The 17482-nt window shown below is 37.4% G+C and overlaps 2 protein-coding genes across 3 annotated transcripts; both read right to left on the reverse strand.

The window, feature by feature from the left end:
* LOC103709554 lies at positions 1-6474 on the reverse strand. The gene is made up of 4 exons (XM_026805606.2): positions 6141-6474; positions 2366-2527; positions 605-960; positions 1-469 (listed from the first exon to the last, which is right to left on the reverse strand). The coding sequence occupies exons 1-4, from the start codon at positions 6387-6389 to the stop codon at positions 448-450; spliced, it is 789 nt and encodes a 262-aa protein (XP_026661407.1). The 5' UTR covers positions 6390-6474; the 3' UTR covers positions 1-447.
* Positions 6475-8371: 1897 nt separating this feature from the next.
* LOC103709555 (uncharacterized RNA methyltransferase BH0687) lies at positions 8372-17305 on the reverse strand. Of its 2 annotated transcripts, none has more exons than XM_008794976.4 (11): positions 16925-17305; positions 16598-16840; positions 16356-16520; positions 15915-16024; positions 14351-14459; positions 12902-13057; positions 11560-11675; positions 11263-11429; positions 10253-10383; positions 10010-10151; positions 8372-8676 (listed from the first exon to the last, which is right to left on the reverse strand). In XM_008794976.4, exons 1-10 carry the CDS (start codon positions 17258-17260, stop codon positions 10044-10046), a joined length of 1641 nt encoding a protein of 546 aa, XP_008793198.2. In that variant the 5' UTR covers positions 17261-17305; the 3' UTR covers positions 8372-8676; positions 10010-10043. The 2 variants fall into 2 exon arrangements, with proteins under 2 accessions (XP_008793198.2, XP_008793199.2); XM_008794977.4 differs by lacking the exon at positions 8372-8676 and adding an exon at positions 9076-9665.
* Between the last annotated feature and the right edge of the window lie 177 nt (positions 17306-17482).

The following is a 17482-nucleotide window of genomic DNA, read 5'->3' on the forward strand; positions in this document are numbered from 1 at the left end:
TTCTCTTGCAGCCTGCTGGATTTTTATATTGCTTTAGTAAAAAACTAACATAATGTAATCTCAACAAAGCTTATCTCAATCAAACTACATCCCATCCTTGAAAGTATGTTTTAAGTATGGATGTCCAATATAACATGGGCGACCATCAATGTATTGTAATTAAAACATCATTTTATGCTTTACCGGGAAAAAGAAAATTATGATAAGAACCTCAACGTGCCAGGTCCTGGTCCATCATATCCTAATTTTTCCAATAGGCATGAACTAACAACCCAACATGAAACAATATAAATTCAGGTCCTGTGAGCCCCTCCAACCAACCATCTGGCATCCATCTGATGTGCGTGATATTGATCAACTGCTTCAAACGAAAAAAAACTATCTAAAAATGTTGCTCAAGGCAGCAAACAATGGTAAGAAGTGGAAGCTTCTAATTTGCTGTTGACTCTAGCAACAAGAGATTATAAGCCTGTCAACAAGGAGAAACCAGAGCTTCAAATTTTAGTTGCACTACAAAAGGTCAGAAAGGTCATCTAATACAACAAGGAGGATAAAATTTTATGATAGCATTTATAAACATAAATTGGTTCAAAGCATGTATTACTGGCTGGAGACAGAAATGCTATCATCCGTGGGAATAGCATCGATTGGAGGTGTTGACTTCCTTGTGAGGGACTTGGGGATGTCAAGATCATCTTGAACGCAACGTTGCTGTGGGTGGGAAAGAAGAATGCACATTTGCCGGAAGAGGACCCGGGAAAGGCCCTGCCCACTCTCAAAGATGTAGCCTTCATATTCACTGACATGCTCAAGGGCATCAACTAGAGCATCATATACCTTCTGTGGGCAGTTCTCAGAACTAGGCTTATCATGAAGATAGATGACATCCATGGTGAAAACCTTCTGACTTACAGGCCACAGATGCTGGGGACGAACTGATGATCTGCAGTAAATGAGCATCTGTAGTGAAAATTAATTAGATGTTAGAACACCCACTTATTCTCAAAAAAATAAAATATAAATGCCGACTCAAAACTCTGATGGTGGAGACAAAATTCGCATGGTACAATCGCAATATAGTATAAATGATTGGAGACGGAAAAGTAGAAAAGGATATATTGTTCTTGTTGGTGCTACATTGCCATCATTTCATCATTTCCGATATTCCAAATTAAAATAACTTGACTAACCAGATAAGATCCTAATACGAATGTTTAGTTATGAAGGAAAATAATTGTTCACAGGAAGAACGGAAGCAATATCATGGCATGCCGATTGCATTTCATTAACTGAATGACCTAGATATAGTTCATTATGACTTATTCTTCTTTTATCCCAATCAGATCTATCAACTTTCACAACTAGATCTCTGAACAGCTCCACTACTTGCGCCACCTAGAGCATTTTATACCGTAATGGCCCCCACAATCCGGTCCACTTAAGTATGTTCTCTCAGAGTGTAAAACGTAGCTAAATGTAGGTTTTCAGACTTAGAAGGTAGACCAGGTTGACCCACCAGATCCGTCTCTCAAGAAGCCTATATGGATTGGGCCAGTCTAAAACCTGCAGATACCTGGGCAACCTGGTGACCTAGGCAGTCCAAATGTTCAACCTGTTCAAACTGACCTGCTTTTGACCTATCCGAGTCAACTGGGCTTCAACTTTAAAGTTGCTAGAAGAAAAATTTAAAAAATTACCAATTTACTTTTTGGATATATTCAGAAGGTGATATTAATGCATATCTTTTCCTTTACAAAAATAAGCTGTGGGATTCTATCATCTTTGTGGTATAGATGTTACATATGTAATGGAATAACTTTTGTAATTTTTCATAGTTTTAGATTTTAAACATATTTTTTTAATTTTAAGTATTTGTTTATTTCACTTATTTGTGATGTTATGGGTCAATGGGTTGAACCAAGGTTAAACTGTTGTTGAATTGCTGGCATGTGACCTAGACAACGAATGGACTGGTGTTCAGTGGACGCTTCAGAACACTGGCCTAAAACAAATACAACAAGCATATAATATGAGATTATATATTCCTATGATTTGAGTGTAAGCTTGCTTCGGTGAAGCCCTTTTCCACATTTTGGCAACTAATGGTCAAAAGCATAAGTTTGTTTCTAAAAGATTGCTTTAAGACTTCACGCAATATCCAAGCAACTATTTAAAATGCTTCTTCCCAATTTTCAACATTCAACCTTTTCCAAGTTAAAATTTGGAATAAGTGAGGACAAAAGAAAAAAGGATTAAAACTGCTCTCAACAAAGGGCTATGAACAACATGTGAACTAAAATAGAAGATGGATGGAGCTGAAGATGCCCTCAGAAAACAAGCCTTATATAAGAAGTATGAGAAGTACCACTCTGAAGAGACGACCCTGCATGCGGGATTTCTTTGCTTCGTGGGCTGCTATTCGGAAAAGTTGGGTAATATCTGCGACGCCATATGATGAGTTTGCTGCTGCAAGTCCCCGAACTGCTGCCATTGCAGAATCAACATCATTGCTGAACTCCTTCCTAAGCTTCAAATGTAGAAAAGTCAAGTTTAATTTAGGATTCTCCCTGATATTCAAACAGCAGTATATTATTATCTATTAAAGTCAAGCCACAAACGTTTATACTAGACTCTGTTAAAAATTTAAAATTGATGGCAAACAAAAATTTAATCGCCCTTTTAATTTCAGAAATTTAGCTCGAACTCAAATAGAATCATATTCAATTTGATAAACTGAAAGTTGAAATATTCTGAAGAGTTCACAGTGGAAAACAGTGATATTGACTTCCAACTAGCAATATTTGCATACACCTATGGAATTCTTATACTTTCTGTATGGAAAACCATATGAAAAGAAGGGGGGAAACCAAAAGAGAGAATTCTCTTTCAAATTGATTCTACTTCCCATAGTGGATAAAAAGAAAGATTATGAGTTTTAAGGATCTCTTTAATCTCTATAGTGTTTTTCCTTTGGCAAGAGCAAAGAAAGATCAAAGGATCATAAGAAAAAAAGAAACAGAGAAAGATTCGGACAAAAAAGAAAAAGAAAAGAGAGGTACTTCCAGAGAACACGAACATGGAAGCGAACTGGTACACTGGGCAAATCTCTAAGATACTTCTCCCAAGGTAATGTTCTTATACAACACATGAGATATCATATAATAGAATTGCACAACAAAACATAATACAAAAATATTTATAAAGTATCAAACTTCTAATCACGACTATTTCCTTAATCTACATCATCCTACTCTAAAAGTCCAATAGAACTTGCACCTTGTTGTATGCAAAACATGTATCAAAAAGCACAGGTTAATTCTCCACTTGGCTAGTCATTTCTTGAAGCAGAAAGGAAATAATATGAGAAGCTGGTGGATCTTTTCAATCTTCAAATGTTCTCTATCGATAAAAGAAGAGGAGGATCAAGCTATCAATAAACAATGGTAGGAAGGAGAAAATTGACGATAAGAGGAAGCAGGTTAGAAGAGAGCATTGGAGGGCATGGAAGGTATCTGTTATATCAGGGACATATCTCTTGGTATCTCTTAGTATAACAGGGACATATCTCTTGGTATCTCTTAGTATGTAGATCTTTTGGTTTCATATATTCATAGTTTTTACTAGAAAAATGTGGTTTGTTTCTTTAAAGGGAAATTAGAACAAGTGGCTCTAACCTGACAAGATTGAACTCTTTTGTTTCTTCAAACCATGGATGCACATACATTAGCAACCTAAAATCTGTAATTTGTGTTTGGTTTGTCTTTTCTCATGTACCTGCATATTGCTTTACTTTGTCATATAATGACCCATCATGTGACAAGTCATAAGAAATTGCATGGAAGCCCCAAGTTGGCAACAAGGATAATTTAACTTTTCTTTTGATGGAGCAACAAAAAGGGACTTCTGCATTGACAAAAGGTTTGTAGTTTGCACAATGATTGAGATTACAAAGCAACACTAATGTAGTACGCCTACAGTGATGTTAAAAATGAGAGTATTTGAGGACATTAAACATAGAGGGAGGCAGATCCATGACATATGAACAAAAGGTAGATTCTTAATTGCACCATCAAGAGGTGAAAGTCCAAAAGGATGTTTTCCATGAAGCGGTAAGCAAAAAGCAAGTAGCATTAGAACAAAATCTTGGTCACTGGCTTGGTTAGCTAAAGTACGTTAAATTATTGGGTATGCATTGATGTTTTGGTAAAATTTGCATCCTTGATATGGAGGTAAGATGGTTTCTTCAACTGGATCAAAAGGCAGCAATTTTGTTGGGCCTCCAAGGGGACGCATTTTAATGATGATTGAAAGCAATTTATAACATGGCAGGACAACATATGAAACTACAAAGACACTACCGGCAGTTATCTCAGATTTTTTCTCTACTTAGAAGATAAGCAAATATTGTTGTGTTTTCTTGTATGTAAAATAAACATCGAATAAGAGATAGATTGGATTTGTCTCTTTGGTGGTTTCATCTTGATTGTATACACAAAAGAACCTAAGCCGTGCACATAGTCTCTTACTATTCTCTAGGGGTTGCCCTGTTGATGGTAACAAAGATAACTATTAGCAATTAAACATTAAAAAAAAATTTGAATGGGAGATATTCAGGGTTAGAGATAAATCACCGCACCATATATCAGATCATAAATCATTAAAAATATGCATTCAAAATTGCTTTTAAAAGTAAAAAAGATTATCCACCTTCCAAAATTTTTAGCACAATTTTCAAGCAAATCATTTGATAACTTATCCTTCCACAAAAATCTACTATAACATTACAAAATTGACCACCAATCACGCACCTGGCATATACACCCACTTAGACATATTTCATCATATAGCACATAAATGGATATCGATATGATAACCAGAAAAAGTGAATAGCAGAAGCTATATATCATTGCAGCCCATCATCAATTCTCATGTGATATAAACGTTAGGTGCATTTACAATAATGATAATGAAAAACAAAATCATCTAGCAGATCAGGAGTTGTCTGAATGAGGCTTGATGATTATGATAGTCATGATATTTATGTGCAGTTTAATGTAAATCTATAGCATTCAATGTGCTGGTCTAATAGAGCAAAAAATGGATTAACATATCTGGTAGGTCCCTGTAATTCTCTTACATCATCACTGATTTAGGTTTCTGTAAGTTTACCAATCAGATTTCATATGGTGTTCTATTGGTTCTGTAATTAATATATATATATATATATATATATATATATATATATATATATATATATATATATATATATATATATATATATTATGATGATGATGATGATGATGATCATGAAAGAAAAAAAATCATATATGCCAATCTTAATGATATGATGATCATGAAAAATGAAATTACGCAGAGCTTCAGAAAGAAAAAATCAGAAGTCACTGTTGAGACTTGAGATCAATCCATCTCTAGCACTCAGAATCAAACAGAAGATTTTAGTAACCAGCGCAAGGTACATTCAAAGATTTGAAAAAATTGAGTGTATACAAAGTAGAAACAAACGAAAGCAAGCATAACTTAATACAAATCCTCAGACATAATGTAAAGAAATACACAGTAAAATGCTGAGAATATTCACTTGATGACATCCTACTATCCAATTCAACGAAATAATCCTATACGCATAGAAACCAATCATCCATTGCATACGAAGCAACTATAATCCATCAAAATTATCAGCGGGGAAAAAATCAAGAAAACAAAAGGATCGCTCAAAACCATCAGTATCTTTCCCGAAATCATTCAAAGCCTCGAAGATTATCTTCGATAAAATAAGCGGGAACAGGTTTCATTCGAGTCCTACTTTTGCTGGTTTGGAAAGTCTATCAGAGTCTAATTAGGGTTAATATAGCTTACTGTGGTAGGCGTCTAATTTGAGTCTATTAAGAAGTATTTTAAAATTTATTTCCTTCGTTTGTTAGTGGTTATGCTTATAGATTGTAAGAACCCTGGGGCACAGACCATGAATTAATGAAATTAGTTTGAGTATTCTCTTAATTCGGAGGTCCAATCTTCTAATCTGATTTATCTATTGATTCGACAGGATGAGAAAGATCAGAAAAAAGAAACGTCCGACAAACCCAAGAATCAAGAATCGAGGGGGAAAGGAGGGGACGGACCCAGGAGACGGACTGGCCGAGGACGGCGAAGGCGAAGCGGTGGTCGGGGTTGATGGAGAGCTTGGCGTTGACGAAAAGGAGGAGGGCCTGCTTGATGGAGTCGAGGCGGGTGATGGGGCGGCCCTTGGGTCCCGACAGCTTCATCTCCGTCCGCGACTCCGCGTCTACGTCCACGCAGAACAGTATGTCCTCGCCGTAGAATCGGCTCGGCGGCAGCGAGTACACCCCGGCCGACTGCCCGCCCTCCATCGAAACCCCCAACTCTCTCTCTCTCTCTCTCTCTCTCTCTCTCTCCCCCGGATTTCGCGTGCCTTCTCGTCTGAGCGTTCGATCTCGTTATTGGACTTCGTGCAAGCTAAGGACCTAGCCGGACGGGCCGTTACGATCCATACACGTCGCACGTGTCAGGACTCGGGCGAGATGAAACGGAGCACTTCGGCATGTTTTAAAAACGGAACGGAACGTTGAACCGTTTTACTGGACGGTTCCCAATTGAACCGGCGGCTCAAGCGGTTCGGCTTCCGGTTCAACCTATTCACAAGATGCTGGCATCAGTATGATATCATAAATTAATTTTATTATTTAAAATTATAAAAAAGAAAAAAAAGAAAAAATTTAGAAAATGAAAAAAACAACGCCTTAACCCTATCTTTGATAGTGACAAGTCTAATGGGGGCTTTTTTAAAAATTCTATTTATTTATTACTTTAGGTTTTGAGCCTTTGATTTGTGGCAGTGAATTAGTAATTTAAGTTTTTAGATTAAAATATCTAAGCCCAAAATTTCAACCCAGATATCGAATTTCTATAATTTGTCTAGTTCAAATGGATCATCTAATTTAACCGATTTTTCAGTTTCAGATAGTATATCCGATTTTAATTGGTTTTTAGCTAATCCAATTTAATAGGTATAAACCAGACCGATTAACCATCCTGGTCCCGGTTCAACCAGTTGGACCGATCGTCTCTCACAAAATGGGCTTTACCTTTACGTAAAGTCCGCGAATTTGCTGACTTTAACGTGGCATAATTTGCGGCCTTTAGAATTTGCCAAATTTATTCCCTCTTTTTTTCTTTTTTTTTCTTTTTTTGCTTTAGAAAAGGGAAAGGAGGGAGGAAGGGACAAGCCCATCCCCGCGTAGCAGCCCCCACTGGGCCCTCATCCCGCCAGGAGAATTTCGATGCGGGCAGAAATGACCGTGTGTTAGGCACCACCCTCTCCACCCGTGATCCGGCTCGGTTACCTCTCTGAGCTCCGGCACGAATACCACGTGTGAGTACGTCACACCTGGCACCACTTCAGTGGTAAATTTACTTCCTTTTGCTTTTAGATAAAGCTGCACAGGCATACATGAATAGGTTATTCATGTTCATTTACACATGCTGCGCTCCCATTACCTCGTCGTGCACAACCCTGTGATAGTAAATATTGTGAAAATCAAAAAAAAAAAAAGATCTATCATTACCCAAAAAAAAAACATAGAGGAAAACTACTGTAAGAATCTCGCAAGTTTTCATGTTTTACACTTGGGTTGGTGCACCTTTGGATCCTTGCATCACAATTACTAGCTCGACGATGAGAATCCTGCCGTTGACCGTGACGGGGGTTGCATGAAGATTGCCGACGAGCTCGCCGCCGAGCAGCTCTACTACAATGAGCCCTTCATCTATAAGACTCCAACCAGGGAGGGGGAAGAATCCCCACCATCACAGGAATAAATTTCCAAATTGATATGCTCTCGATTTCACTTTGCATCAATCAATTCTCAACTGATTCGCCAAATTACCTAGGTAATGTGCTAATCAGATCATGATGTGCTTAATCTATTAGGTCCTGCTGCCTAGCTCTTAACTAAATAAGTATTCATGGCAGTAATTTTTGTTTTCCGCATACCGATTACAATTGGGGGCCTCCGTTGGGGCCCATCTAATCGCGGCATGGGCTGGGAAACTTGGGTTAAAATCGTATTGGATTAGCGGCACCCAACGGTTCAAAGTCGGGGAGGTCAGACTCATCGAGGTTTGGGGAGACGGACTTGGGAGAGATCGAACATTATCCTAAATGTTCCGTTTCGATGCTTTGAGATTGAAGAAGATGGCAGCGTCACCCATGCTCGAAGAGTGATCAAGCTGGAGAGTTATCCTGTTTCATTTTCCCTAGCTTTCAATAGTTATCTTGTATCCACACTGGTTCAAAAAATTTTACCTACTAAATTCACAAGGAATTCGGGCATTTATATCTTCTCCTAGAAGAGTCCAACATAATTTATGATTAGGCCGTCTTATTAAATATAGTACATCATTCAAGTTAAGCAATGAAAAATGGCAAACTACAAGTTACGAGAACAAGGGTGCGCAGCTCAATATGACCTAAAAGTGCGCACGTAACACGTAAGGGAACACCTCTCTCCATTACAAGGTTGAGCACGCCCCACCTCCCATTTCTGATGCATGAGTTGCAAATTCTTGCAGTGAAGCACACAAATATGCTTCATGTCTTGTGGAGAGCAAGCTTCCTTCCGTCTCAGAAGTTTGTACCTGCACGAGTGCAGAGTGGAGACATCTCATAATATGACTTGAAGTTTTATAACCCAAAAATATAGGTTTTCTTCCAGCTCCTTCATACAAGATTAAAATAGCTTCCTCTCATACTCTCTAATCTACATCTTTGAAAGCAACTTCTCTACAGTAATTCTATGAGAATTTAAAACTACGAATGATTTTGGAACTGATTAAGCTCAGCTACAGTAGCCACCTAACTTCAACGAAGCAAGGAACCAACAAGCTAACTTCCATTGAATGGTCCATCAACATGCTAGTATCTCCTTACCAATTCCAAGATTGAATTCTAAAATTTTTGACTAGTGATTATGAAATAAATTGCTGAATGCATGAGACAGAAGAATCTGTCAGCAGTCAACATAAAACACGAAAATCTGGAACAAAGCAAAGCGAATGATCACATTGGAATTCTCAGCTGCAAGGTCCAATGTAAGCACAAGAACAAAAGTAGTTATTACTAAGCCAAGAACATGGTTGAAGTTATCATGGATAGACTGGAACAAAACTGTGAATGATCTTCTACACCTGCAGCACACCTAGCCAACAAGAGAAATGCAGAATGTTTTGCTAGCTGCTAAGTGGTAGAGCAACCTTCAAAAATCTGCCCTACTCCAAATGTTATTTCTTAGAAATCATTATTCACAAATGTATGATCCCACAATACTGCAAGCTTTCAAGCCAAAATTAAGGCATGGAAAAGATCTATTTCGTTAAATCTATTTCTAAGATGAAACAGGATTTTGCAAATGACCCCCACAACCATAACCATCACCCTCAGCATCCAGTAATTACATATGCACTGCAGATAAGTCCAGCTATTTGCAGAAAATTCTTGTAGTCACCGTTACGCCAAGAATCAACAAATTTTTCCTTGAATACTTTTCCAACACCCACCTGCTACTGACATTTTTGTATTTAAAAACTTCATGCCTTCTTTTCCAACTTTCAACAGTTCAAGTTGTTTGCTGCCATTTGCCAAGCAGCTAATTTAGCGCACAGAATTCGTTAACCAACACAGTGACCTCACTTTAAAGAAAAAATATAGTTGAAAATGGTTATTTCCACTTGAGTTCAAGTATCATGGTCAGTCCCCCCTGAGAAAAGTTGACAGAAGCTAAGGGCTTCCCGCATCCCCAAACAACAGTCCAAAATAGTGTGCATGTGTAACCATCGGAAAATGTGGGTTTTTATTTGGTAATTTTTAAGTCTTATCAGGGGTGACATGCAAAAGCCCCCAAAAAACATAACACAATTAACCATACGCAAGACTACAGTTTAAAGACAACACCTAACTGATAAGCATCCATACCTTCATATTAGTAAATAGAAGTCAAAACCAGCATCTAGTGGAGCTCCAACAAGCAGACACACTCGATGTGGGGAGTGTGAGGAAACATGTCTACTGGCTGGATACTTTTCAGTTGGTAGCATCCTCTTATCCCTTGGTCAGCCTATATGCAATTATAAGCAGATAAAAGTTAACAAACAGATCATTCCTATACCTTAAGCTAATATTGTATACATGTGAAGGCTTATACATGAAAATACATACCACACCATGACAAAGGTAATCAAGATCACGCGCACATGAGGCTGGATTACATGAGACATAGACAACACGTGGCGCCTGAAGTTTCACTAGATATTTGATTAGCTTCATATGCAAGCCTGGGCGATTAGGATCTGCAGATTTTGCGAAAACAGCAAGAAAATTACAGTTCCACTTGCATAAAAAAGGCAATTCTCAATTGTCATCAGTCAAAAGAGTATGAACATCAGAAAGAATTTCTTTTTTGAACTTAGCTTAATGCTTTCTGAAATTATATAAATTTTCTTACTTAGCTAGAATTGCTTTAATTTTCTTTCATCTGTTAATCAAATGGCCTCTCTTAATCTTCATCATAGATAAAAGAAATGCAAAGTCACGGATCAAACAAAAGAAAAGTCCGAGGGAAAGCAAAAAGATGTTTGATGGTAAATAGTCATCCAAAAGGAAAAAAAACAAAAATACAAGAGCATAAAAAAGAAATAGCTGAAGTTGATATACTTAAAATTGCTATATATAGGCTAATGCGCATCTCGTGTCACGGAAATCTTTAGCTTCATCAACAAGCAAAAGTATATATCTTTCTTCCTGTTTCAAAAGGTATGCAATTTACATAGATATTTAAAATATTATGGCATAGAAAATACATATCATATGCAAAAATCAGAAAACCTTAGGCCTGTATACACATCAAATTATCTTTATTTTATATCTTTAAACTTTTTCCAACTAAAAGTAAAAGGGGCACCCCAAGTAGACATTGTGTATCACAAGACAACTCCTCAGGACTGAGTGTCAAGTTACAATATTGCAAACCATGCTCAAAAAACTATTTTCCACATGAAAGAGGAACTTCTGCACCAGTTACAGAAGTGCACTATTAAACCAGTATAAGATACTGGAGATAACTTGTAAATGTAGGCAAGAACATTGCTCATATATTATATCTTCTTGGTGAAAAATGAGAAAAGCTTGAAGGCAATTCCAAGAGAAAGAAGTTTTCAACAGAAACAAACCTAAAATGACAATGTCGGCTTTTGGCAAATCACTCCCAAAATTGTCATTGATTTTGTTAAGATCTCCTTGAACAAATGTAGCATTATGGATGTCATTAAGCTCAGCATTTCTTCGAGCATCTGATATAGCTTCAGCCACTACTTCATAACCATAAACATGTCTAACCCTGGAAGTAATTAAAAGAGTTCCTGCTTCAAAATACCTTACTAAAAGAAACAAAAAATGATCAATTTATAACAAATGAATTCCAAACAGGAAGACATTCCCTTCTTGCATATTTGAAGGGAAAAGATTACCTTTTTGCAAGGGTCAAACCAATAGTTCCAGTTCCACAAAATAAATCCAGAACAATCTCTGAGCCATCTCCTCTAAGACCAGCACAATCCTCAATAAGCTTATAGAGAACTTCTGCCTGAATAAATTAAACACAATTTTATAAATCGCAGGACTTTGTAACCCCTAAAAATGAAAACTGGACATTTACTTATATAGAATCAGCAAATCAACACCACCAAATAGTCAATGCCATCTGATGACTTCTAATAGTGTCCTTGTCTTAAATAACATATGAACAAGGCTAATATTCAAAAACTAGGTAGCATAAATAAAAATTTAGATAGTGAGAATAATGTGGGGCTTCATGTTCTTTATAAGATCAGATATTTTAATCAGGATAAAATACATAGGTTTGCTCAGTCTTTGATATTGAGGTGGAAAGTTGGTCTGAAGTTGTCAGTCAAACTGCATGATAGAAGTAGTATAATTCAGTTGTCCGAGGGCCCTTAACATTAAAAAGGAATCCAACCCAACCAAAAATAGCTTAGGCTGCTCCATCCTAACTAGATTCTTCATTGTTCCCTTGAATATACTTATATTTCTCTAATATTGATACATGGTTCATGCGCTTGAACTTTGGAATTTATTTGTTAAGGTAAGCTGTCCCTGATTTTGAAGGATAGGAATGCAGAACTTGTCTTACTCTCATGCCAACACCCCACCTTCCAGGGCAAGGGGAAAAAAAAGAATTTTTTTTAACAAAAAAAAAAGCCCTACAGGCCAACAGATTTTTTCAGTGAAAAGATGCTCTGCTGTAGAGTGCTGCTGGGAGAGCATACAAGAGCACCCATATAGCCCCTAGGAGGTGTTGGAATGCCACATTATGCATTTACAGCTGTCATTACAGGTTTTTTATTCACTGAATCTCCAACCTACATTTTCGGAACTTCCGCTACCTCCTCCTCTCAGTTGCAATGTCTCCCAACCCATGCAAGATTATGATTTATGAATATCATGTTGTGCTTCAGCAAACACTGTATGAATTACACCTAGTCAAGCTTTAATTAATGTTGAGGGTGGATAAGGACAAAAAAACTGCATAAAACTCCAGACCTAGCATTGGACTGTTAATCAATATATTTGAACAAACCGACATATTTGCGAAGGTAAGGTTGAAGCTTGTGACATTGTTGCAAAGAGTAATGAAATTCAATAAACTAAGCACATGAATATTGTGCAGGTAAGCCTAGCAAGGGCAGATTATACAGTAAGCTGAAATATATTATGTAAGTAGGTCTGAAAAATGAGTTCAATGCCAAGCAGGGGCAGGCAATGAAACCAATTCCAAATCAAGTTGCAAACCTGGTAAGAATTAGTCTGGAAGAAAGAGTTGGCTGATATCTGAAATGTAAGTCCTCTTAGCGTCTCTGTGATAGTTGACTTTCCATGCAACACATACTCTTCCTCCCCAACAGATGTGTTACCAACAGATGAGTTGACATTATTCATGATACTGACCTATTGTGGTTAGCAGAGGGGAAACAAGCATATGGATTAATCATATAGTTTAAAGCCTACTTGAGGAAATGCATATTGAAAGGCGAAAGGAAGCAAAAGCATTCTGTAATGGCATAAAAGTGGCATTTTGGAATTTTTAAAACTACAAAATATATGTGATACAGGATACATCATCCAAGTGATAGTTTGTGGCCATATTTATGGCATAGAACACATGGCCATATATAATTGTTGATGAAATTGTAGTATCAAGAAATGCTTCCCGATGTGTGTCCAGAAATTTCTTAGAACTCAATAATTCCATTTGCAAAGTAATACCAAAAGATTTGGAAAAGGCATCCTCCAGAGAACACCCTCCACAGAACTAGACTAAACATATGGATAAACTACACAGGTTTTGTTATCCAAAGGCGTGTTTTGTGTTTCCCAGAGGGTTCCACTACAATTTTTCCACAGCTCTCATTGTGTGTTCTATTACAATTATGTGTTCTTTTGCTACTTATTTACCAACTTTATTTCTAGTACATGTTACCAAATTTATGCAATTCTTGCAGGAAATTTTTCTATGCTGCATGTGACCTAGTATGTAATGTAGATACCATTGTAAAGATTAGAGGTAGATCAGGTAAAAGTTTAATTGAATTACATGATGCAGGAAGAAAATGATTAGTACCGTAGCATGCATATCATGAAAGCTCAAACTGCTGATAAGTAAATAATCAGTATAAGAAAATCAACAGAATTGACAGGCTTCTGTAATTTACCATAATACTATTGCTATCAACAGAGCTAGACTTGTGCAAGGGCAAGCGTAAACAAACTAAAAATTGAGTATGACAAATCTATAATACCATAGTTCTATCCATGCTAGGCATTAGTTATCAATGATGATATAAACTATGACCTATCAACACTACATGAGTAATAATTTTCAAAGTTTTCATTTTCAGTTTAGAATCATTTTGCCAAAAACATAAGACTGATGAAGATGCAACTTATGCTAGTAAAATGAAAGAAAATAATTTTAACAAAGTTTAGAGTCAACAGACATATTACTTTGCAAATGATTGTAACAGAAGCTGCATAGGATCATTATAGTTGAATGAGTATGAATTTATGTGCCTATATAAAGTAGTTAACTGTACACATAATAACTTTTCATACGAATCTTTTTTTGCGAATATAATGTTTATGATAGCATCTTATAAGTGGGGTTGTAACTGAAAGAATCAGTTGATTATTTGTGAATATTCTAAGAACATAATGATACATAAAATGAACTTTCATACAGACCACTTCAGGAATTGCTGAGATTTTGTTAATAAGAGGCTCGAATAGCTTAGGTCTGTAGCTTGACGTGACAAAGTTAACCATCAGTTCTGGAAGACCAGTCTTGACATCTCTGAAACAAAAGATATGAAGCTTATCACAGTGACTAAAACCTCATTGGCAGAAAAAGGTTAAACTTTTTGACAAAATTAAGGCATTTCTATAAGACAATGAAAAATTATGAACTTTACCAGAAACACAAAAGAAAGACAGAATATAAAGAACAGAAATAAGTAATACCATTGAAAGAAGTGACATTCCATAGAAAATTCAGCATATTTATCAGCTAACACAAACTACATATGCAATCCTACTGATGCTGAAATGTCAAGCGGCAGTTTGTTAAAGCGCAACAAAAAATAGGAAATGGTTCAGATATTGTTCCGATTTTAACAATATTGTCTTTACATATTTTTAAACTTCATGCTGTTGTCTTTTAAATAAAATGTAAGCCAAATTACTCTCTATGGACAGTTGTTTTACCCTGACACATACTATTTCACATCCTGGTCCTCTTTGGATGCCCTCTAAGAGCAAAGTCAACTTAGTTTTTAGCCAAGAGATAGTGAGCATTTTTCGTACTGTTACTTGTGGTAAATGAAACTAGTTGGCTACAGCATTTTGTATTTCATATGAACTAGTTTACCTAATCCCCTGCTTTTCCCCCTTCACTTCTCTATCCCTTTCACTTTCCCTTCCCTTCAATTACCTCAAGTTTTATAAGCAAAACCTTATTTTGCACAAATGTTCAGGATTATCATATCAAATAGGAAATGTACATCAATAAGGATTAGGTATGCCAAAAGGAAAAACAAAGGAAGCAACAAATTCTAAAAGAGAAAAAAAGCTGCAATAACCATATCCCACCATAAGCTTGACATAAGCTTGATTGCAAGCAATAACAATGTTCACATCATGAACTATCCTCAGCAATCAATTCTGTCTCTGTTAGCACCTGCCATATCAAGCTCATTAAATTGGGAGTTTCTTCAGTCTTCCACTTCTAGATCAGACTTCCTCCTTTTCATCTTCACATACATGCATTCTTTCTTTCTCCATCAGTCAAATTTAAATTTTTCAAAAGGTAAACCTCTCAAGTGAATGAGTGTAAATGAAATCAATAAACAATAATTCAATTCAATGATGACCCTCTGCAATGTAGCAATCAATAAACAATACATAAAAACATAAATTAATCACAATCATCACAGATCTGTAAGAAATGTGCCCAAAAAAAATATCAGCTTCAGCAAAGTACGAAGAGAAGGTCCAAATCCATCTAAATATCAGCTGGCCATATACCAAAAAAAAAATATAGCAGATCAGGCATGCAACATCGTATCAGAGAATTATATATAGAAAATGGCTGATCTGTGGCTTAAGTGCATGTAAATACATGTTAATTTGCATGAGTATGAGAAATCATGGAATGGAGTAAAATATAAAAAGATCAGCTGATATACATAGTTACCTCAACTGAGATTAGATGCATCATTAAAGCTGATGATTAATCAAAGAAAAAGGGTACCTTCCAGTTCTTAGCATTAGATGTTTAAGAAATCCACCATGGGTGTGGACATCATACGGAGATAGGCCAAGATCTGGATCCCTCCAACTATCTTGAATAACTGCAAGAACCTATAACATTAGCAAATAATCTACTAAATACATATTCAATCTCTTATAGTTAACAACACAGATTGCAAATTGCTGATGTCGCTAAATGGGTAGCCAAAAACAGCTAACTAGGGCAAAAATAGAGAACCCTAGAGATCATCCAGTCATCTTAGTCCATATAAAATGTAATAAGGACAAACCATGGCAATAGGCAAGAAGAACAGATCTTTCAGGGGCAAAAAGAAGACATTCGGTTCCGATTTAGTCTTGCTGGTAATGTCGTCTTGCTTTTCATGTGTTTGGTGCCCACAAGAGTAACAATGAATGAACTATAATCACTTAGAAGCATCACCTTATTAGCCGCTTCACTTTGCAATAAGCATTTTTCAATATGGAGGACCTTATCAAAGAACCCGGGTGCATGCAATCCCAACGCGAAACCACTCTCAATCTGGTCATGATCATCGATGAAGGAATCTCTTGGTATCCATCTCTGAGCACCAAATGAGAATTCCATCTGAAAGCAAGAACAAAGATGACACCACTGCCCCACAAAAGAACTGAATCACAACATAAATTTACAATCACGCAGACCTTGTTCCGGTAGTGAAACTTGAGATCACATGGCACGATGGGCTTCAACACAGAAGCAAATTCTGGATCCCCGTCGGAAAACCTCCCCATACGAACGATCAAGTCACGGACCTGCTGTTCTTTGGCTCTGAGCTGCGCCTCGTACGCAAGGTTCTGGGTCTTGCACCCTCCGCACGCCGAGGCGTATTCGCATGGAGCTTCCACCAAGTCCCAATGCGGACTGATGGTCTTCAGCTTTGTTACCTATAATCTCGTGGCAGGAAATGATTAAAATACTAACAAGAAAAAATAAGGAAGGAGAGGAAGAGAGGTCGAAGAGAAGCAGACCTCGGCATAGTTGCCCTTTTTGCGGGAGACGCGGCCAAGAAAGCGCTCGCCGGGGAGGGCCCGGTCGCACATGAGGACGAAGCCGGTGTCGACGACCTTGCAAACGCCCTTGCCCTTGAAAGCTAGGGATTCGCAGACGAGCTCCAGCGTCTGGCCTCGCTTCGGGAAGAAGGAACGAGCGGCGGCAGCCGTAGAAGCTGGTGCAGTTCCCAGGCCGTCGACGTCGGAGGGAGACCGAGGAGGAGAAGGAGATGAGGCGGAGGATCGGACCGCATGCAGCCACGGCCTTGCGTTCAGCCGGCGAGCGCCGCAGCTTGGAAAGGCGGCAACCGCCATGGACCAAGAGAGAATGGCAGAGCACTCCCGTCCTTGCGACCGAGTAGGGTTGGGAATTGGAAAAGCAGATATCATCGCATAATAAAAGTCGAAGGGTGTTTTAGTAAAACAACACAGCGCACTGTCATTAGTGGTGTCTGTTAATAAAAATTGTACAAATAATCAAATTTATTATAAATATTAGATCAGAGTAAATCTATTATTAAAATATTATAATAAATG

Source organism: Phoenix dactylifera, chromosome 9 (assembly GCF_009389715.1).
Source record: "Phoenix dactylifera cultivar Barhee BC4 chromosome 9, palm_55x_up_171113_PBpolish2nd_filt_p, whole genome shotgun sequence".
NCBI classification, from domain to species: domain Eukaryota; kingdom Viridiplantae; phylum Streptophyta; class Magnoliopsida; order Arecales; family Arecaceae; genus Phoenix; species Phoenix dactylifera.

Coding starts and splice junctions, on each gene's coding strand:
- LOC103709554 (XM_026805606.2), bottom strand. CDS start 6,389: ATGGAGGGCGGGCAGTCGGCCGGGGTGTACTCGCTGCCGCCGAGCCGA. Junction 961..2,365: donor AGGGTCGTCTCTTCAGAGTG/GTACTTCTCATA, acceptor TTTTCACTACAG/ATGCTCATTTACTGCAGATC. Junction 470..604: donor AGCATTTCTGTCTCCAGCCA/GTAATACATGCT, acceptor CCTTGTTGACAG/GCTTATAATCTCTTGTTGCT.
- LOC103709555 (XM_008794976.4), bottom strand. CDS start 17,260: ATGGCGGTTGCCGCCTTTCCAAGCTGCGGCGCTCGCCGGCTGAACGCA. Junction 16,841..16,924: donor AAAAGGGCAACTATGCCGAG/GTCTGCTTCTCT, acceptor ACGAGATTATAG/GTAACAAAGCTGAAGACCAT. Junction 11,676..12,901: donor TCCAGACTAATTCTTACCAG/GTTTGCAACTTG, acceptor TAATTTATTCAG/GCAGAAGTTCTCTATAAGCT.